Here is a 23967-nt window from a genome sequence, read left to right as displayed (position 1 = left end):
TTTCTCTAAATTCCAATTTTTGCTATTTGGAAACATAGTTATTCTAACCAATCCAATTGCATGACCCTGTATGTCCAGTTCCTAAACTGTGATGCAAGTAGAATTGAATCACCTACTTCCTCCACGTGCCAGTTTCATCATATTACAAAATACACAATATTACAAATCCTTGCAAATCAACAGATCGAATCATCTTCATAATGATTACCAGTTCATAATGTCTCTTTTGATGGTTAAACAAAATAAGGTTTTATCTTGAGGCTTCCCTAAATTGCATAAAAAAAGCCTATTACAAATAATTTTCAAAACAAATTCTAATTAACATTTTCTCATTCACATAAACTCTTCAGTCTTTTGTTTACTCCAAATGATAAGACCAGTAACATTGAAAATGAAATGAAAATGCATGAGCGGAGTTGCACTGTCGTTGCTAAAACTACTATCATCACCTCTATCAGGAATCCTCTTCCTCCTCAGAATGTTTACACATTTTGGTCAGTAGTATTCATTTCGTGAAGGAAAATGTACATTGACGAAATGGCATGTAAACGTGCTAGCATATCAAGGAATGTAATTCTAAAGTACATCACAATTGAAGGAAATCAATGGTCAGACAGACTTGAGTTGTGCCCGTCACTGTAGCGAAATGCCAAGCACAATGCTGAGTATAACAGGATTCAAGTATCACAAGGTTGGTAACGTTATCCTCAATAAAGCTCACACCTGCACAGGTTCTTGTTTAAGAAAGGCACTTGGTTATTTGCGTGTATAATGTTGTACCCATTTGGCTGTTGAACACAAGATGCAGGGACTGTCACAAAAATCATAATCGGACTATTATTTTGTTTGCCAACCAGGAGAACGAGCATTTAACAACAAGACGAAGACGGTAACATGTTGGCCACATGTTGCTCTGCTGCAACTGTTCGAATAGAATGGGAACATTAACTTACGAAATGCACCTGTGAATATTGTGAAATCAACCAAAACGTTGAGTGAATAGTTGCTAACAGTTTTACTTTTTAAATTTGAAAATGAAAGAGGAAATTTTACGGAGCAAACTTATTTTTAGAACCCAGATGTTTTAGGCATTTCTTGGTTGGAATGCAAACTTACTGAGGCAAGTAACAAGTATACTGTAGCCCAGACAACAGGTCTGCTATGAGGTTTGCATAAATATTAGGTGCCCATCCTGTGCTTCATCTCCAAAAACCATAAAAATGTGGGTAGTGGGACGTAAACCCAATAATATTAATATTAGAATCCTTAGAAGTTGCGTTATTCTTGCTACTTCACGGATGTGCGGACTAGACGGCACTTCTTACTAGCCAAATTAGCTTGCGTTCTAACCTAATACTACCTAAACATCCGAGCTTTGATGATGATGATGATGATGGTGATTATTATAAATTTTTTTTTGATTCGTTGTGACCAACTGTGGAGCACGTTTGAACTTATTTTGCACTATGTTTCTTCTTCTTTTCTTCCCAATATCTCTTCACTTTTTCACTGTGTTCCTTTCTGCGTGTTTCTGTCCAGCCTGTATTTTTTCTTGTTGGTTTCTCTGCAAATTTATGTTTGTTTACTAAGCTTCTAAATTTCATTCTATCTTGAATAGTTTCGTCCTCAATACCCATTTCTTGTAGATCTTCATGAATTTCTGCTAACCAATTGTTGTGGATTTTCAGGGTTAGAGCTAGATTTAGAATTTTCTTTGTCAGCCTGTTGTTATCCATTCTGTGTAGGTGTCCGTAGAATTGTAGTCGTCTCTTTCTGATGGTATCTGTGATTTTTTCTGTGAATTCAAAAATTTCGTGTGGTTTCTTTTTCATCCAAATTCCATTTTCGAACTTTGGTCCTAGGATTTTTCTGAGAATTTTCCTCTCTTGTTTCTCAATGCTTTTCATTTGTGACCTGCCGCCAATGATCAGTGTTTCAGATGCATAAAGTGCATCTGGTTTGATAACTGTATTGTAGTGTCGTAATTTTGCAGTTTTTGATATACATCTTTTGTTGTATCTGTTCCATGTGATTTTGTAAGCCTTTTGCAGTTTAGCAGTTCTTTTTTTGTTAGATTCCTGATTTAACCCTGCTGGCTGAATAATTTCACCTAGATACTTGAATTTGTCTACTTGGGGAAAATATTCCATATTTGGTGATTAATGGTCGATTGTCGAATCTTGATTTAGTTCCTTCCATAAAGTGCATCTTTTCAAATGAAATTCGAAGTCCGGTTTTTGCGGCTATTTCATGCTATTTTTCTATGGAGTGGATTGCTTCTTGTCTGTTGTTCGAAAGGATCGCAAGGTCATCTGCGAAAGCTAAGCAATCAAGGTGAATTTTGTCTTTAAGAAGTCTGCCAATGTTTATACCTTTAGTTTCTTTTCTCCATTCACAAATCACTTTTTCCAAAACTAAATTGAATAGTAGTCGGGATAATCAATCTCCCTGTTGGACACCAGTTCTGATTTCGAACGGTTCAGAAATTTTTCCCAAGAACTTAACTTTTGATGTTGTGTTGGTCAGAGTTTGTTTAATCAATTCCCTCGTTTTCCGGTCGACTTGAAATTCCTCTAGTATGTTGAACAGGGTCTGCCGATTTATGGAATCATACGCCTTTTTGAAGTCAACAAAGGTGATTACTGTTTGTTTGGTTTTGCGAATGTGTAGTATGGTTTTTAGGTTTAGGATTCGTTCTGCGCAGGATCTCCCTTTTCGGAATCCAGCCTGATAATCTCCGATCAGGTGGTCTGTTTGTTTTTCTAATCTATTAAGTAGAGCTTTAGAGAATATTTTATATACAAGTAAGAGGAGAGAAATTCCTCTGTAGTTATTAATATCTGATTTGTCTCCTTTCTTGTGAAGTGGGTGAATCAATGCACATTTCCAATCCTCCGGAATTTCTTCAGAAAACCAGATGTCCCGTAAGATTTTTTGAATAGTCTGGGCCAGTTTGTCACCACCAATTTTCAACATTTCAGCGATTATTCCATCTTCTCCTGGTGCTTTGTTGTCTTTTAAATCTCTGATTATTTGTTTGACTTCTTGTAATGTGGGGGGGTTCTGAATCTGGATCAGGTGTTGGTTTTTCATAGGTGAATTGTTCTTTCGGAGATTCACAGTTTAAAAAGGCCCATGAAATGGTTTGCTACGAGTTCACAATTTTCCTTAATACTTGTTTCCAAAGTCCCATCTGTACGTTTGAAACAGAGACTAGGTGCCTGGTAATTGGATAATTCTTCTCTGAATGTTCTGTAGAAGTTCCGTGTATTGTTTTTCTTGAAATCTTCTTCGATTTCTGCCAGTCTGTTTTGATCATATTTTCGTTTTTCATATCTGATGATTTTTGAGGTTTGTTTCTGTGTTTTGAAGAATTCTTCACGATTTTGATCAGTTTTATGGGAACTCCAGTTTAGCCAGGACCTAATTCTGACTTCTATGGCCTTGTCACAGGTGTCATTCCACCACCTGTGTTTGCATTTCCTTGGGGGGTTGCTGATGTTTTGTGAAGCTTTCAAGAGTGTGTCCTTGAGTTCTAGCCAGTTTGAAGGAGCATCGTTGGAGATATTCGCAAGGAAATTGTCCGAGTTCTGTCTCAGAAATTCAGGGTCGATTCTTGGGTTTCTGATTTTTTTTTTTTTGCTAGTTGCTTTACGTCGCACCGACACAGATAGGTCTTATGGCGACGATGGGACAAGGAAGGGCTAGGAGTGGGGAGGAAGCGGCCGTGGCCTTAATTAAGGTACAGCCCCAGCATTTGCCTGGTGTGAAAATGGGGAACCACGGAAAACCATTTTCAGGGCTGCCGACAGTGGGGTTCGAACCTACTATCTCCCGAATACTGGATTCTGATTGTTTTGGTTTTCTTCCTGTTGGGTTGAAACTTTACTTTAACAAGAGATAGGTGGTGGTCGGAGTCAATAATTCCCTTTTTGACTTTAACGTTCATAATTTATTTTTGGTTTTTCTTGAAAATAGCCACATGGTCCAGTTGAAATTCTCCTAAATGCATGTTCGGGGATCTCCATGTCATTTTCTTTTGTGGAAGTGCCAGGAAATGGGTTGACATCAATTTTAGATCGAATTTCTCGCAGAAGCCAATTAAACGTTCTCCATTTTTATTGGTTCTTTTGTGAGCAGGGTAAAGTCCTACAGTGGTCCTAAATTTCTTCTCTTTGCCAATTTGTGCATTGAAGACCACCAGCAGAATTTTGACATGATGGTTTGGAATTTTGGCTGTATCTTCTAGTAATTCCCAGAAGTCATCTACCTTCTGTGGGTCTTTTTGATTATAATTGTTTGTAGGTGCATGTGCATTGATTAGGGTACTTTGTTTCCTGATTTGATTGCCATTAGCAAAATTCTTTCAGAAGGAGATGAAAGGTATAATACCGAATTTGTGATATTTTTTTCTCACTGCAAAACCAGTGCCAAATTGTAATATTTTGTTAGGGAGGAGGGTAGCTGGTTACGTTTATAAATTCTATAGTTTCCTGATTCAAAATGACTTTCGTCACTGTAGCTAGTTTCTTGGAGTGCCAGAATTCGGATGTTGAGTTGGTCTAATGTGTCTGTTAAGTGCTTCAACTTTCCAATTTTACGAAGCGTGTTGATGTTTAAAGTGCCAATAAAATGTTTTTCCTCTGGGCGAAGAGATTTGGGAAGCTCCGATACATTCCCGCATGATGTTCTCGGTCCCTCAGAATCCGTTGACCGAGAAAATCTAGTATGAATACTAGGGCCTGGGGTAGTAGTATCATTAACTGACGTTGCCACCATGCTAGTAAGTTGAAGATAATGGGGAGATTGATCTTTGTCAATCTCATAGTTACAACTAAGGTATTGAGCCTCAGAGGTTGCCTCAAGATGTTTTCTGGCTGTTATTATTATTATTATTATTATTATTATTATTATTATTATTATTATTATTATTATTATTCAATGCAGCTGTCTAAGAATGATGAAGATACAGCAATCTTTCATTCCTTCTTCAAGGTGTTTTTCTTACTTCTTTTATATCCTGCCAGAGATTATTTAACCTCTGACTTTTTCATAACTACCTTTTTGCAGAAATCTTAAGGGTTTTCTTAGGGGAAATCCTTTACCTCTCAACTTATTATTTTTATCGTCCTGAAGCTCGTGGTGTCCCACACTTTTCATTGTATTGTCTGTCCTGTTCAATTCCTGTCCGACTCCATGGCTAAATGGTTAGCACGCTGTCCTTTGGTCACAGGGGTCCTGGGTTTGATTCCCGGCAGGGTTGGGAATTTTAACCTTAATTGGTTAATTTTGCTGGCACGGGGGCTGGGTGTATGTATCGTCTTCATCATCATCATCATCATCATCATCATCATAATGACCACCACGACGCGCCGGTCGCCTATGGGCGTCAAATCAAAAGACCTGCGCCTGGTGAGCCGAACATGTCCTCGGACACTCCCGGCAGTAAAAAGCCGTTTCAATGGGAGATAAGGGTTATGCCTGACACCACTCCTATAACCAATTACATCCGCTGAACACCGGTACAACACTGTTCATGCAAAAAACCGCAATGTTGTGGAACGCACTTTTGGAGTATGGAAAAAAAAATTCCAAATCCTCGAAAAGGAAATGCGCTTCATGCCTACAGCATGCGGCAACGCAACAGTAGGTACGGCAGTCCTCCACAATTTTGCTCTGGATGCAGGCGATATGTATGAAGAAAGAGACTTGTTCAATAACAAGAAAAACATTCAATTTGTGATGAATCGCGAAGAAAATATAGCAGGAAATGCCATTCGGCGAGCTATTATAAATGATTACTTTTCATGAATGTAAAAACCAGTTAGTGCATTTTTCCATGTTCCCTTGTAAATAAATACAGTATTATGAGAAAAATTTTCTCTAAATTAAACTAAATAAAAGGATAACAATATTTAAACTTTATATGAAATTACTGACAAAAGTGGTAAACATAGGATGAAAATATTTACACATTGTTAGCTGTGAGCTCGCATCCGTGAGATAGTGGGTTCGATTCCCACTGTCGGCAGCCCTGAAGATGGTTTTCTGTTTTTTCCCATCTTTACACCAGGCAAATGCTGGGGCTGTACCTTACTTAAGTCCACGGCCGCTTCCTTCCTATTCCTAGGCCTTTCCTGTACCATCGTCACCGTAAGACCTATCTGTGTCGGTGCGACGTAAAGCAAAAAAACTGTCAATCTTCCGTTTCCGATACAATTTCACATACTTAACTCGCGTGTAAGTCACAAAGTTGGCAGGCATTTAACATATTTTGTGCTTTAAGAGTCCTAAAACGTTTTTCATTTTGTTTTGAAAGTTCACTGGCAAATCGTACAATGGAATGGTCTACTCACGGAGTGCGTACTAGTACTTCCACAAATTGTACATTCAGACTGTTTACTCGTTGAATGAAGAGGTGGGCTTTGAGACGACTTGATTGGGTGAATGCCTTCCTGCAGATTTTACATCGGTGGAGCCTGAGTTTGCAGTTGATGCTTCAAATCATCCTCGCAGAGTGCACCGATCTGTCTCGCCTGAAACAAAAAGTATTTATTGTAACCTAAAAGTTACATATTCGTTTTTCTTCAGTGCCACAAGGTAGTGCGTGTGATTCTAATTTCTGTTTGTTTTTCTTAGTGCATTTCGTGAAACTAGTTTCAGCTGAACTGAATTCAGAAAGATTCTGCAAGTGCTAGTATTTTAAGTGTTTCAGTGGGTCTTTTGTGAAGTGCATTCTTCAAATTGGAAGAAAAGTTTGAGAACTTCCACAAAACTTGTGATCTTGATGAGTGTTTGACACTCAATTCTTTACTTGTCCTGCACCGAATATCAACACCCGCACTTATTTCATAAATGTTATCGATTATAATTCATGTCTTGCCTTAACTTTAATGATTTTGACTGATTTTGGTCTCTCCACGAAGCTACTACGCTGGCGTAGCTGGGGCAGAGGTGATACTCCCAGGTGGCGGATAGGGGGGTCCTAACCGGCTTGCCGGCGGACCAAACACACTACCCCCTGCGGGTGGGGGACGCACATGTAGAATACATGAATCCCCTGTCTGTCATAAAAGGCAACTAAAAGGGGCCCAAGAGCCTCTCAACTTGGGAGTGTGGATTGGCGACCACGGGGCCCTTAGCCAAATCTTGGCATTGCTTCCACTTATTTGTGCCAGGCTCCTCACTTTCGTCTATCCTCTCTGACCTCCCTTGGTCAACTCTTGTTCTTTTCCGACACGGACGGTATTACAGCATTCGAGGCCTAGGGAGTCTTTCATTTTCACGCCCTTTGTGGCCCTTGCCTTTCTTCGTCTGTTGCTTCATTTTTCGAAGTGACGGATCCCTTCTTTTTCCTTCTTCTCTCTCTCTACCCCCTGTGGGTGGGAGGCGCAGAAGGAAAATATACCCACGGTATCCCTTGGCTGTCGTGAGAGGCAATTAAAAGGGGCAACCAAGGGATCCATGAAACTACTTATGATTAGTACCATCATGCGGGGAACACCATGGGTTGCCTTTGTTTGCGAGTAGTATCACTATATTAGGTACGAAATAGCTTTTGTGCTTAGTAGCAGCAGAGGCTGTGGGTTTCCAGTACCCGTGAGTCGTACCCATGTGAGCAACACCACGGGTCTGGGCATTGCCTGTGATTAGTGCCAATATATGAGCAACACCGTGGGTCTGCGTTACCTGTAAGACGTACGATACCATCATGTGTGCTCCTTTTGATTAGACACATACCATGGTTCTACTTTACTAGTGATAAGTACCATTCGGAAGGGCCTTTGACATGGATTTTGGACCCCTTTAACATTCGATTTAGGGTTGTGCTTTAGAAGTGGTCCCTTGGTCAGTAATACTATTATCTATGATAGTTTCTTGAGTTGGATCCACAGATTGTTTTAAATTCATGTCCATTCATTCATTCTTCATGACTTTTTTATTTTGGTCAGTGGATGATTTTGAAATTTCACTTCGTCATTTCATTTCGTACCATTAGGGGCCGATGACCTCGATGTCAGGCCCTTTTAAACAACAAGCTTCATCACCGATTATGGTCTCTATCAAGACTGAAACTGGTTACTATAAATAGTACTGAATAGCTTTTTTTTTTACATTATATTGCTCTTCAGTACGGAATAATATGAAATTTATTACCTATTTAAAGTTAAAAATTTCATTGTTCCGTATTGAAGAATATTACAGTTAAAATTGAAATAATTGATAGAGATTCAACCTATTCAATACAAAAGAATAAGAAACGCAGTGAATTACATTCTTATTTAATAATAAGTAGATGTGGTACCGGTTTCGACCCTAGTCCAGGTCATCAGCCGATTAAAACATGAAAAACAATGCATAGGAAAAGGAGATAAAAGATCAAGTACACTCCGGATCAGTAGAAGAGGCGATAAAATATGTCACTTAAAAGAAAATGTTGCGTAATTTTCTGAGCGGCAGTATGGCACACGCAGTGTTAAGCAAAGTCTTATAATGTTTATGAATAGCGAAGAACGGTTAAATGAGCTAGTTTTTACACACTGTCAGGCACAAAGTTGTATCATAATCGAACACATACGAAGATCCATAATCGTGCAGGAGTTGAAGACGAGTAGATCTGTTGAAGTGACTTGCCAGCTCCCGGTGATCAGCGCGATATATTTAACTCAGGCACTGTGGTTTCAAACGCCAAAGTAAAATGGAGAATAGCTTGATGATCCAGTAATTTTCTTCGGTTGCGGGAAAGTAAGTATATAGATAAATATAATATAATTCAATATAATTGAATAAGTAATTGTGCTCCTATAGAATACTTAGAACAGTTGACGTGAAAACAACAATTGTGAAGAGAAAAAAATATAGTAAAAAGTGCAATACACAGTGCACAGTGCGCAATTTTTTAAAACATAAAAAATTCAGGTCATGATTGAAGTAGTCGAAATCGGCGCAAGGCAGGAGTTGAGTATGAATGAGAAGAACCGAAATGAAGGTGGGAATTTATTTTATTTTATGAAAAGATAGAATAAATTAATAGAGCAAGAGGAATAGTGGAATAAGATAAGATTAAAAGAAACTGAAATTAAATGGTGTTGAGGAAGGATAAGATGGGGAGATAGATGAAGGAGGGGTAGTTTAGGGAGGATTATTGGAGGTAGAAAATGTGGGTAGGAACTTTGTAAGGCATGGAAAATAGAATTGGGGTTTTGAAATTTAGAATTTTTGAGAAGAAGAATTACGAAGTCGAAAAGGATGTTGGGTTTTTCAGAAATGTCGTTTAAATAGAAATTAGGGTTGAAGTATTGATCAAGGTGAATAAACCAATTTTAAGTATTTTCATGTCTTTTCCAATATTGGTGAAACTATGGTTGGAGTCTTGTATGTGTTGTCCTATGGCGGATAATCTGTTGTATTTTATGGCGTTGATATGTTCGAAGTATCTGATATTGAAGTTGCGGCCAGTTTGTCCGATGTAGGAGGAGCTGCAGTTGTTACATTTGAATCTATACACTCCGGATTTAGAAAAAGCATTAGATTTATTTAGTGATTTAGAGTTGTGTAAAATATCCAAATTTCTATTGTTAGTTCTAAAAGAAATTTTCATGATGTGTTTTTAAAAACATTAGATATTTTATAAGCATCTTTGGTTTTGTTATGTCTTTAGATAACGTGGTTTTAGGACGGTGTTTGAATTTGTTGATGATGCACTTTATGAAGGAATTGTTAAAGCCATTGAATTTAGCAATGTTACGGATCCTGTTCAATTCATTATTTAAATCTTTTTTAGACATAGGGGTGTTGAAGGCACGAAAGATTAAGCTGTTATAAGTAGCACTTTTATGTGCTTGAGGGTGCGAAGAGTCTTGTCGTATTGTGGTTGCTGTTTGGGTTGGTTTTCTGAATATTTTGTAAGATAAAGAAGGATGTCTAGTGATAGTTAAGTCTACAAAATTAAGAGTTTGGTTGTGTTCTGATTCGAGGGTGAATTTAATGTTAGTTTATGTCGTTGAGATGAAGAAGTGTAGAGGCTGCGTTGGTTGATTCCTCATTTAAAATTACTAATTTTCTTATAGGTTCCGTCTTGGTTCAAGATCTTTCTCGAACAACCTGTGTACTCGCAACTGAAAGCACAAGAATCTCATCAATACCGTCACAACAGAACTGCACTTAATCCAAAATGCTCTATCCACTAATATGATATAAACATATGTACCATTTCATTGCCCGATTTGCGTCATGAGTGGGAGTTATATCCCTAATACTTGCCATGCATCGCGATAAAAATGACGGAGGTTATATAATGAAAGAGCATATTCTAAAGAGAAAATGCAGATATAACCAGTCAAGTAGGCCATGAGTTAATATTGCGACGATCGGACCTAAGGAATCCAAATGGCCGTGAGTAAAAGAATCAGATTGTTGTCCCGAGTAAAAAAAGACGACACTTTAAAAAAAATCGTATTGATCATCGGAACGAAACTGTAAGCAAGAATTGGTATTCAAGAAAAGAAGAGGTTGAAATCGGAGAAGAGAATTGCTAATAGTATAATTACGGCGGTATAAAAACCATAAATACGAATTAAAAGCATCGGGCGTGAAAGAAGTGAAAGGAAAGAGGAAGACATCGCCCCGTAATAGTTGCCAATACGAACTCATAGCTGAAATCTTAAAGAAGATTTAGAGATCGGCAGCTTATTGTTTAAGCTAGCGACAATCAAGAAATACTTAAAGTATTGCGCTAAATATTGCATCTTGACGAATAATTTACTAGATAGATAAAATATATTCAAAATTATTTATTTCCTGTCTGGAGAATGCATCTAATGCTATCCTTCATTATGTTTCCATCGCACGTAATCGACGGAGATATTATGGCTGAATAAACCAGAAGGATGGGATCACAATCCGGTGGGAGCCCTTGCCAGCCGTCATCACCCACACCCGAGGCCAGTCACCAGTAACCAACGATGACGTGAACCGCAACTCGAGTCTGGAGCCAAGGGAGATCCAGAATGAAGACCATCCCAGTCGAATAACGAGAGCAAGATAAGTCAAGTTCCATATATTTAAATTTTCGTCGTTAAACTACTTATATTTGGATGAACGATAGTAAATGACTACTTATATATATGATTGTAGTATGGTTAATGTTTAATTCTTCAAGATAAAAGTTCCATGAGTAGGGTCATTAAAAAGGAATCCATATAACTTATTCAGGATATGGAGTTAGGTAGTCTTTGACGTTTCAAATCTATAATCAATGAGTAGGAATGCTTGTTTATTTTATGTGAAGCTTTGAAAACCGACGTTATCAATGTGATTCTGAAGATTTATGCCTTTCATTGTGTAATTCAATTCCAGTGCAATGCAGAATGGTATAAGACCGTCTTCTAGATTAATAGAACTTAATTTGACGATAACTTGACACCAAAAGTAAGTAAAACCTGAAATATTAACACATGCGTTCTTTTGCTGGGGATATGTGATTGCTTGTGTTACGGAATACCGTAAACCCATGATATGTGATATTATGTGAATAGAATATACGTATACTGCACCATATGTGAAGCAACGAATGATTTTGTTAGGTGGAATCGTTGTTATGATCGATGATCTTAAGAGATTATAGGCTAAAATAATGGATATACGGAAGTGTATAAGTAATGAGGAATTGTTATTGATAGAATGCGTATTTGGTGAAATACGACTAGATTTGAGCAGTTGGTAATATTTAAGAAACATAACGCTAATGTTAGGTTATAGTTGATGTTTTCGTCATGTGAATTATGTAGCAGTATACGAAGTCGGGTTATATGGCACATGCATACGATTGTAAGAGGTTAATGGACTTACAGGCTACTTGTGGTGTACGGTCATCAAAAATTATATCCTAAAACAAGGCATTTGCGATTGAAAATTATTTTTTTTTTTTTTAAGAACCTCACATAATAAGCTAAGCCCAAGTTGATTTCCTTTCAAACGCATGTTTGGAGGGAGGAAACGTCTTCATGACTTAAATGGCTACTGCTTGTAAACAGGTAAATTTCCGATACCAGTTTCTGTCTTAATTTCGCGGAAAGATGTTTATTTACGAATGGAAGTATTGCATTCCTAGGTGTTTGATTAGCTTGTTTGCACATGTATGTTATGGTAGGCTACTCCTATTTATTTTCAGATGGTTTTATGACCAAATTAGTTTACCTAGTATAAAGAATATTTTGTTTTCGGTTTTATTTGAGTCGGTATATAGCTGTATGGTAATTTTGAACCATATTTATGGAACTTACTTATATTGTTATCGTTATTACACAATGAAGACTTGAGAAAACAAAGAAAGCAAAGATCATACATACGAATTTTGTAGGGATATTCAATGAAATTCAGATGATATTTTAATGATGTTTAATTGATATTTGAGTGATACTTAGTTAATGTTCTTGATATTTCAAGGTATTTCAGTCACTTCAGTGACTTTTCAATGATTTTTAAGGAATATTTAAACATTATTTCACCGATATTCCAAGGTATTTCAGTCACTTCAGTGACTTTTCAATGATTTTTAAGGAATATTTAAACATTATTTCACCGATATTCCAAGGTATTTCAGCCATTCCAACGACATCTCGACAATGTTTAGGGGATATTTTACAAGATTTCAATAATATTTCAATGAATTAATAGTATTTCAAAAATATTGAAACAAGATTTTAATGTTAATTTCGTAGATTTTTTTTAAAAATAATATGATAAGAAAATATTGAATTGTATTTCAATTTGGAATTGGAATTCCTAAGAGTGTAACTGAACATGTAATTGTAATCATACTTCATTCCAAGTACAATGAACTTTCAATAAAATAGGAGATAAGGATTTTAACCGGAATTCTTGTTATTTATTCATTTCATAATCGGAAGAGATATTGGATGGAGTACTTATAAATAATCAATAGATAAATTCTAAGATCTATTTTATTGTTGGCTACAATTAATCGGAACTGGTTTTGCGGACGGACTTGGTGAAAAGGCTGTGCATTTCTCAGTTGAGTCCACGTTAAAAAAGGTTAATTGAAATAAGTATCCCTGAAAGGTATTGTGCAGCGAACGAATATATGGTTTGATAACAAAATACGATTCTCATGTGTTAATCACCGAAATAAGCCAATATCGGTGTAGACCAATGATTGCACATGTTTGATGGGATGAAATATACAAACGATTTTTTTTGCAGATACAGATAATTGTAACATTATTTGGTCGCAGACCTAAGTTGATGTAATTATTTTCATTCTTACCTGCGTGTCGTCCTGAATTTTTAGGAGATGATTATATTTATTTGTCCATCCAATATATTCTATTAGATTATTAGCCGGAGTATATGAGGCAGTGAGGGAAAAGGCACAATACGAATGATGTACCCTGTACGGTGCACATACAAAATTAGAGTACAAAAACTTACACATAGAATCTATCAATGGACATCCTATATGCCAACATCAACGTGCTGTGACATCCAATCTATTAAGTCCAAGCTCAAGCCATATTCAAATACTTTCTAGATTTTACTGTACATACTTTTATGTAGAAACATTCATAACTAAACATGTGTTTACTTCTTTTATAATGTTAAACATGGCTATACAGCCTTCATAAACATAACCCTACTGTTCAACAGACAAATATGTCACTAAAAGCTGATTATTATACTTCATTTTCATTACTTTCTCCTTTTTTAACTAAAGGTGTACACCTTATAAAAAACAATCTTTTATCACACTGACTGTCAGCTTATATATGTATATACTTTTTAATTATACTCATGTTTATATTCAATACTATCAATGTAATATTACTGTAGGAGTCACAGGTAACGTAATATATCTTTGTATAGTTGTCCTGGCTGATGATGACATCAAACATTGTCGAAACCGGTACCAAATGTAAATAAACGTTATGTTTTAAATGTAAACCTTCACGCAATATATTGTATTGAAAAGGTGGATATTAACTTTCCCATTTCTCTATTGTGAATTACTAAAGTGTCGTCAACATATCTGGCCCAAAAGAGGATGTTAGAGAAATTATTATTATTAATTTTTGTGTTTTCTAAGAAGTCAAGGTAATTTTCAGCAAGAATGCCTGAAGCTGGTGAGCCCATAGCAAAGCCATCTTGTTGATAAATGGTGTTATCAAAGGTAAAATAATTATTGTTGAGAACCAATTTTAAAATAGACATGAAGTCTTGAATTTCAAGTTTACTTAGGTTACTGAATTTGTTTAGGTTGTTGTTTATTATGGGGAATAATTTTGAAATTGGAATACTAGGGTACATGTTTACAATGTCAAAAGAATGGAGAGAAAAATTTGGTTGGATATTAAAGTTCTTTAATTTGTTGATTAGTTCAGAAGTGTTTTTGATAGATTTGTTGGATAAAAATCGATAATTTTTTAGTAAAATTGTTTGAATGAATTTAGAAGTATTATATAAGGGACTGGGTCTGTAATTGATTATTGGACAGATGGGAATGTTAGTTTCGTGAATTTTTGGGAGGGCTTTGGCAGTGGGTAGGCCTGGGTTCATGTTTATTAATTTAGTTTTTTCTTGATCTGTGAGGATAAAGGAAGTGTTTTTAAAGTTTGTTTGAGTAGGCGTTGGATTTTCATGGTTGGGTCTTTTTTTTACTATAGAAAAAGAAGAGTCACAGAAAAAAAATTTAGTTTTATCTAAGTAGTCAGTTTTTTCCATTACGACAATCGTGTTGCCTTTATCAGATTTGCTGAGGATGAGATTATTGTCATTGATTTTCTTTTTAAGATCTAAAATGAGTTTATTATTAATTAAATTATTAATATTATTATTTTCATTATAATGATTAAGAGAAGTGTTTTTGTTATTGTTAATGAAGATTTTTTCAAGTTGTCATTTTACTTCATATCTGATTTCATCTTGTTCATCTGTTGGCATTTTGTTAATGGCTATTTCGGATTCAATAATTAAATTGGTGGCTACATTGAAAGTGTTGAGGTTGGGCCAATTGTGTTTGAGGCCCTTCGAAGGAATTGAGTTTCCATCATCACTCAGAGTTGTTTTAGATAAATTTACAATGGGAGGATGGAATTGACCAATAGTAAAAAAAGACCCAACCACAAAAATCCAATGCCTACTCAAACAAACTTTAAAAAACACTTCCTTTATCCTCACAGATCAAGAAAAAACTAAATTAATAAACATGAACCCAGGCCTACCCACTGCCAAAGCCCTCCCAAAAATTCACAAAACTAACATTCCCATCTGTCCAATAATCAATTACAGACCCAGTCCCTTATATAATACTTCTAAATTCATTCAAACATTTTTACTAAAAAAACTATCAATTTTTATCCAACAAATCTATCAAAAACACTTCTGAACTAATCAACAAATTAAAGAACTTTGATATCCAACCAAATTTTTCTCTCCATTCTTTTGACATTGTAAACATGTACCCTAGTATTCCAATTTCCAAATTATTCCCCATAATAAACGGCAACCTAAACAAATTCAGTAACCTGAGTAAACTTGAAATTTAAGACTTCATGTCTATTTTAAAATTGGTTCTCAACAATAATTATTTTACCTTTGATAACACCATTTATCAACAAGATGGCTTGGCTATGGGCTCACCAGCTTCAGGCATTCTTGCTGAAAATTACCTTGACTTCTTAGAAAACACAAAAATTAATAATAATAATTTCTCTAACATCCTCTTTTGGGCCAGATATGTCGATGACACATTAGTAATTTTAAATGAAGAATCAACCAATGCAGCCTCTACAATTCTTCATCTCAACAACTTAGACTAACATTAAATTCACCCTCGAATCTGAACACAACCAAACTCTTAACTTTCTAGACTTAACTATCACTAGACATCCTTCTTCTTTATCTTGCAAAATATTCAGAAAACCAACCCAAACAGCAACTACAATACGACAAGACTCTTCGCACCCTCAAGCACATAAACGTGCTATTTATAACAGCTTAATTTTTCGTGCCTTCAACACCCCTATTTTTAAAAAAGATTTAAATAATGAATTGAACACTATCTGTAGCATCGCTAAATTTAATGACTTTAACAATTCCTTCATAAACCGCATCATCAACAAATTCAAACACCGTCGTAAAACCACATTATCTAAAGACATAACAAAACTAAAGATGCTTATAAAATAACTAATGTTTTTAAAAAACACAACATGAAAATTTCTTTTAGAACTAACAATAGAAATTTGGATATGTTACACAACTCTAAATCACTAAATAAATCTAATGCTTTTTCTAAATCCGGAGTGTATAAATTCAAATGTAACAACTGCAGATCCTCCTACATCGGACAAACTGGCCGCAACTTCAATATCAGATACTCCGAACATATCAACGCCATTAAATACAACAGATTCTCCGCCATAGGACAACACATACAAGACTCCAACCATAGTTTCACCAATATTGAAAAAGACATGAAAATACTTAAACTCATAAACAAAGGCCTCCTCTTTAACACTACTGAAATTTGCTTTATTCACCTTGATCAATACTTCAACCCTAATTTCAATTTAAACGACATTTCTGAAAAACCCAACATCGTTTTCGACTTCGTAATTCTTCTCAAAAATTCTAAATTTCAAAACCCCGATTCTATTTTCCATGCCTTACAAAGTTCCTACCCACATTTTCTACCTCCAATAACCCACCCTAAACTACCCCTCCATCTCCCTAGCTTATCCTTTCTCAACAAAATTTAACTTCAATTTCTTTTATTCTTCTCTTATTCCACTATTCCTCTTCTATTAATTTATTCTATCTTTTCATTAAAAAAAATGATTTCACCATTTCGTTTCTTCTCATTCATACTCAACTCCTGCCTTGCGCCGATTTCGACTACTTCAATCATGACCTGAATTTTATACGTTTTAAAAAATTGCGCACTGTGCATATACGTTTTCATTTGTTTCCAGTATTGCAGTTTTTACTAGTTTTTTTTTCTCTTCACAATTGTTTTTTTCACGTCAACTGTTCTACGTATTCTATAGGAGCACAATTACTTATTCAATTATATTGAATTATATTATATTTATCTATATACTTACTTTCCCGCAACCGAAGAAAATTACTGGATCATCAAGCTATTCTCCATTTTACTTTGGCGTTTGAAACCACAGTGCCCGAGTTAAATATATCGCGCTGATCACCGGGAGCTGGCAAGTCACTTCAATAGATCTACTCATCTTCAACTCCTGCACGATTATGGATCTTCGTATGTGTTCGATTATGATACAACTTTGTGCCTGACAGTGTGTAAAAACTAGCTCATTTAACCGTTCTTCGCTATTCATAAACATTATAAGACTTTGCCTAACACTGCGTGTGCCATACTGCCGCTCAGAAAATTACGCACCGTTTTCTTTTAAGTGACATATTTTATCGCCTCTTCTACTGATCCGGAGTGTACTTGATCTTTTGTCTCCTTTTCCTATGCATTGTTTTTCATGTTTTAATCGGCTGATGATGACCTGGACTAGGGTCGAAACCAGTACCACATCTACTTATTATTAAATAAGAATGTAATTCACTGCGTTTCTTATTCTTTTGTATTGAATAGGTTGAGTCTGTTTATCAATTATTTCCATTTATTACCTATGACGAAATCTGTGATGAGACTGTGGCTGATCTCATCATTCGCTCAATGTCCGAGAGGGGCTTATAAATTTCAAATTTTCAGCTTAATGAAGTAAATTTTTCTTTATTTTCAATTCATTTTCAAATTTCTCTCTTTAATAAATCATTTCATTTTGATTTTTGTTTCCATTTAATTCATTCAGAGAGGTTGTGCCAGGCTGAGTGGCTGAGACTCGGCAGGCGCTGTCCAGCGGTATTTGAAGGTGCTCCGTATTTGTAGAGCAATTCCACAGATAGACATGGGATGCATCTGTAAGCATTTGTTTTGAAACTTCAATACTCTCAAAAGGTGGTGTCACTTTGTTTTTGATACACATTAAGTCCTATACTTAGCAGTGGATAAATTCTGTAGGTAGCATGGAAATGTGCCAGTGTATTGCTGGCCACACTCGAATGGGCAGAACGTGATTTTATCAATGGACAAGTCTGGTTTTTCCCATGCTTCTTGCCAGACCCTTGGTGAACAGAGTTGTACCCTGTAACTTGAGTGTTAACAGCTGTACTTGTAGTACTGTCAGCATTGAACTTGTAGGAAGTGATTTTATCGATGGACAAGTTTGTTTTCTCATGATGATAATGCATGGAATAAAGTAATATAGTTTTCCTTGAAAACTTCAGTATCATTCAGGCACAATGTGAAAAATATTTTGGTGATTTCCTTAAGACTGGTGTTCTGCACAGAATTGTGATGTTTACGTCATTTTAGCATTGTTTCATGTTAATCTTAGCGATGCCCTGCTTGTGGTTGACTAAAGCGTTTCTCGTACTTGCTCATCGTGTCAGCAGTCCCATGCTCTGAAAGACTTGCGGGTGACACGAGTTGGACAGTTGTGCAAGTCACACGCCATCAGACACACTGGTGTTAGTTACTGTACAAACTGCCCAGTGGCCTCCGAGTGCTTAAGGTCTGATTGATTAATTTAGCTTGTGTTCTATTGCTAGGAGGCCTGGTATTACGACGAGCTGGATTACCAAGAAATGGAAGCATTTGAAGACCCTGATCCAGACTCAGATTATGACTATGAAGAAACGTACAGCAGAAGAAGGAAGAAGCCTAGGAGAACTGCAAGGAATGCTGATTCACCAGCTTCAAAACGAGGAAAGGTATTATACATTGTTATCATTGTTGTAGCTTAGTGTGAGTTCTCGAGAGTTTTGAGAAGAAAGTTAGGGCTCATGACTCTCTCTTATACTTCACCACATCCGCCACAGGGATTTAAATTGGGAGATCTAGCGGGATAATTAACCACACGATCTTAAAAACCTTCCCGTATTTTCTCCATGGTGTGTACTGTCGCGTTATCTTGCATGAAGTAACCATTACTCCTTTCTTCTTAATTCAGCTCTTGAAAGAATGACCTGAGAATTAGGTCTAAAGATCATTTAGCATTTATTGTTTCAAGGAAAAATATAAGCCCTGTAATTCTGCAAGTACTTGTTGCCCACCAAACTCCTATGGATCCGGTGATGCAGAATTTCTTCACTAAATTGCATACCGTATTCGTATGGGAAGGTTGATGCCAGGACTCTCTAACAGAAATACAGTGAATATACTCTGTTTTACTGTATACATCACTCATTAAAAGCACAGCAACATTTGTATTCATAGAAAAACTATGCTGTTTCAAAGCTAACACACTGACCACACTATCAGTAGCACAAATGTTAAACTAAATTATTACGGTAAAGACTTCGGTCTGCATTAAATCACATCAGCCAGACATGAAGCAATGTATCTCTTGACAAATGAGTCACCTGGTCGTGCACAGAGCTGGGAAAAAAAAAAAAAGACCATGGAACTGCCTACATAATACAGATTTGAAAAATATTAACAGTAACTCAGAGAAACACAAAAGTAAAAAATACTAATAATTAAAATATTAAATTTAACTAATTTTTTCAATACTAGATCAAAATTAAGTACTGTAATTTCTACTAACTGTGTTTACTTGTAATCGAAAAATACTGATGTTTTTAATTAAATTGATATGCATTGTTAAATGAGGTCAAAAACACACTAAGAGGCAAAAGGAGCTTAGCATGAACTAATTTACTACTACCCAAGAACTACAATTAACTGTACACTAATCTCATAACATCATTTTCAAATACAATCACTCATTCCACTGATGGAACTGCTGGTAAGTTTTTGATGCAGTATCGTTGATGTCTTTGGGGAGAGCATTCCACCATTCCGAGGCGGTGACAATTTCTAGGAGGGTATCGTGGAGACGTACAGAAACAAGATGACAAAAATTGCTGGAGAGAGAAGCTGGGAAGTCTTCCAAAAGCAGTTGAATGTCGTTTACTTGCAGCCAAGAATCAATAGCATATCTATGGCAAGCACTTTGAGTGTGTTGTAGTTTAATTCATTTGTTACATCCATAAAAATTACATCACAGTGGTCAAAAATGGGAAATAATAATGACTGATCAAGTAGTGATCGAAGAGTACATTTCTGAACCGTTTTAAGGGGTGCAAGTCACAGTACACTTTTTTACAGGTATTTGTAACTTGTGCTGACCAGTTTAGAGTTTGTTATGTGTAAGTTACGGGAGGTTCTTTTGATGTACCAATGATAATGGCATGAATTTGATGATGTTAAATTTAAGGTGGATTTTAATTTCATAGCCATTAAAGGTTAGAATTTACATTACATATTGCTTCCAGTGTGAATCACCAGCATGATACTTGCAGTGCTCAATTGATCTGATAGTAAACAGAAGAGGACCTAGGACTGACCTTTGTAGGACACAACGATTTTTTGTTTGCCATGTTGATTTATTATTATTTATATCTATACACTGCCGGTAGTTTGTGACGTAAGAATAGAAAATTTCCAGCACTTTCTGGCTAATGTTCAAGGACTGTTCAAGAAGCGACCTTGGATTGATAGTACCAAATGTGCTACTGAAATCTAAGAAGAATTCTTGTCACCTGTCTGTTGTCCACTGCATATGTAATATCATGTCACTTTGTGCAGACCTGTCTTGGTACTATATTTTTTCTTAAAGTCAAACTGATAAGATTAAGGTTTATAAATTTCATTCTGGTTGGTCCATATTGAACTTTTATGCTGGATAATGTAATATTGCTTATTTTAACTAAACTTTCTATGAGGTATGACAAAGAACCTGATATTTTATTCACTGAAATTGTGAATGCTGTCAATCATTTGAACAACAACAAAGCCCCAGGTATGGATGATATTTCGGGAGAAATGCTGAAAGTGATGGGGGAGGAGGGCATGCGTGTTTTACATTTGGTATGTAATGGTGTCGAAAACTGGTGAATGGCCCAAGGACTGGGCAACATCAGTACTAATCCCTCTTCACAAAAAGGGATCTATAAGGGATTGTAACAATTATCATACTATCGCATTAATATCCCATGCAAGCAAACTTCTGCTCTACATAATAAATCAACACCTAAAACCATTCCTGCAACCTCAGATATCTGCATAACATGCAGGCTTTGTTGCACAAGAGTCTATCCTGAACATGAGACAGATAATTGAGAAATGTCGCAAGTTTTGTGTCCCTGCCTTTATTTGCTTTGTGGACTACAAAAAGGCCTTTTATTGTGTTATGTGGGACAAGTTGTGGCAGGAGCTAAAGGAATTTTGGGTTCCACTGCATTTAATATCGTTACTGAAAAGCCTGTATAAAAACCACGCAGCAACCATAAAGGTGGATGGTGATCTCTGAGGCATTTTCAATGTGACAAATGGAGTAAGGCAACTCAACTTTACAACATCTATGCAGAGTGTGTCATCAAAAGAGCTCTCAGTGGCTGGAATGGTGGAATCTCAATTGGTGGCAGAAAAATTAATAATCTGCGCTTTGCAGATGACACTTCCCTCATCGCTGGTAGTGAAGAACAACTTCATGACTTGCTTACAAGGGTGAAGAACACTAGTCTTCAGTATGGTCTAGAGATAAACATCAAAAAGACCAAGCTAATGGTAGTTGATCGGCAAGGTCAAATCCAACTTACGGGATGCCTAAAGGACCTGGATATAGTTAAGGAATTTCTATACTTGGGGTCTGTTGTCAATGACACGGGAAGCTGTGATAAAGAGGTAAAAAGACGTATTGTCTTAGGTCGTGCTGCAATGGTTAAACTTACTAAGATCTGGCAGAACCGGGCAATATCAAAAGCCACGAAGATGCGCATGGTAGAATCACTAGTGTTCTCTGTCTTTTTGTACGGCTGTGAGACCTGCACCGTGAATGCCAAAGATAAAAAGTGCATTGATGCCTTTGAGATTCGGTGTTGGCAGAGAATGCTGTGTGTACCCTGGACAGAAAGAAATACTGTTTCCATTCTGGACGAGCACTGCGTCAAGATACGCCTGTCTTCCGGTGTGAGTGAGCGTTACCTCCAGTTCCTTGGCCACATTTTAAGAAGAGACAGAGAGAACTTGGAAAAGGTCATTTTACAAGGCTTTTGATATTGCCCCGTTCTGCCAGATCTTAAGTAAGTTCAGCCATTGCAGCACAACCTAAGACAATACGTCGTTTTACCTCTTTAGAAGTAGACCACGAGGAAGAACAGCAAGCAGTTCGATAGATCACGCGAAGGAGATCACTGGGCTACCACTTCAGATCATATTAAAGAAATGTGAAAACCGCTCGGGATGGAGATATCTTGTCAAGGTTGCAACACTGAAATGATGGAATTATGAGCTCACAACGCTCAGTAATGAGCACAACTAATGATGATGATGATTGACTAAATTGTGTAATTAAATATTTACGGCTGATGATAACCCCGAGTAGGGCCGAAACTAATACCAAACTTTATAATATAACGTAAAAACTGCTTTGCAAAACGCTTACTGTATTGAATAGGTGAAAAATTTTTACCTGAATAAACCAACTGATAAGAGTCAAGTAAATTGTATTTATATAAATACGTAAGGATACCAGGTATTCCAGAACGTTGGACAGTGGTGGTAGGATAGAAAATGGTCTGTAATCTGAAGGAATTCATGCTGCATCCTTTTTTGGGATTAGGATAATGAGTGCATCCTTCCATGCCATAGGGAAATTTTCCCTGGATCAAACAGCAGATAAAAATGTTTAAGATCAGGAGAGTGGCGCCATTATAGAAAGACAGGTATGTTGTGTCCACCAGCATATGATCCGCTATCTTCATCTCTTCCCTGCCATCTGTCTTTCCAGTGCTTGTCTTGTTGTTTCATCTGTTCGACATGTCCAAACCATCTCACTCTATCCCTCCTTGTTTTCTGTACCACACTCCTTTCAGCTGTCATTATTGTACTCTCATCCATTTGAGTAATTGCCAAGGTTTCTGTAAGCTGAGACACTACCAGTTTCGTTAGTTATGTGCTTGTTGCTTAAGAGGAAGACAGACTCTGTACTGTAGGCTGAGACACTGCTCGTTTCCTTAGTTAAGTCCTTGTTGCTTAAGAGGAAGACAGTGAATGATTGGTGATGATCATTACTGTGAGAGTAATGTGTACTTGGTAGTGAATGATTGATGATGATCATTACTGTAAGAGTAATGTGAACATATAGTGAATGATTGGTGATGATCATTACTGTAAGAATAATGTGAACATGGTAGTGAATGATTGGTGATGTTCATTACTGTAAGAGTAATGTGAACATGGTAGTGAATGCTTGGTGATGATCATTACTGTGAGAGTAATGTGAACTTGGTAGTGAATGATTGATGATGACATTACTGTAAGAGTAATGTGAACATGGTAGTGAATGATTGGTGATGATCATTACTGTGAGAGTAATGTGAACCTGGTAGTGAATGATTGATGATGATCATTACTGTGAGAGTAATGTGAACATGGTAGTGAATGATTGGTGATGTTCATTACTGTAAGAGTAATGTGAACATGGTAGTGAATGATTGGTGATGATCATTACTGTGAGAGTAATGTGAACTTGGTAGTCAATGATTGATGATGATCATTACTGTAAGAGTAATGTGAACATATAGTGAATGATTGGTGATTATTGTTACTGTAAGAGTAATGTGAACATATAGTGAATGATTGGTGATGATCATTACTGTAAGAATAATGTGAACATATAGTGAATGATTGGTGATGATCATTACTGTGAGAGTAATGTGAACATGGTAGTGAATGATTGGTGATGATCATTACTGTGAGAGTAATGTGAACATGGTAGTGAATGATTGATGATGATCATTACTGTGAGAGTAATGTGAACATGGTAGTGAATGATTGGTGATGATCATTACTGTGAG

The 23967-nt window shown here is 36.5% G+C and overlaps 1 protein-coding gene across 2 annotated transcripts in view; it reads left to right on the top strand.

Moving 5' to 3' along the window:
* Window positions 1-23967, top strand: part of d4 — a 548883-nt gene that overhangs the window by 193167 nt on the left and 331749 nt on the right. For both annotated transcript variants that reach the window (XR_010860741.2, XM_067151017.2), the window contains exon 4: window positions 18655-18816. Coding sequence is in view for 1 of the 2 variants with exons in the window: in XM_067151017.2 (XP_067007118.1) it covers window positions 18655-18816 (162 nt within the window). In the remaining variant the exon portion in view is untranslated. The remainder of the gene's footprint in view (window positions 1-18654; window positions 18817-23967) is intronic.

This window comes from Anabrus simplex, chromosome 7 (genome assembly GCF_040414725.1).
Source record: "Anabrus simplex isolate iqAnaSimp1 chromosome 7, ASM4041472v1, whole genome shotgun sequence".
NCBI lineage: Eukaryota > Metazoa > Arthropoda > Insecta > Orthoptera > Tettigoniidae > Anabrus > Anabrus simplex.
This window is presented reverse-complemented; position numbering and strand designations above follow the sequence as displayed.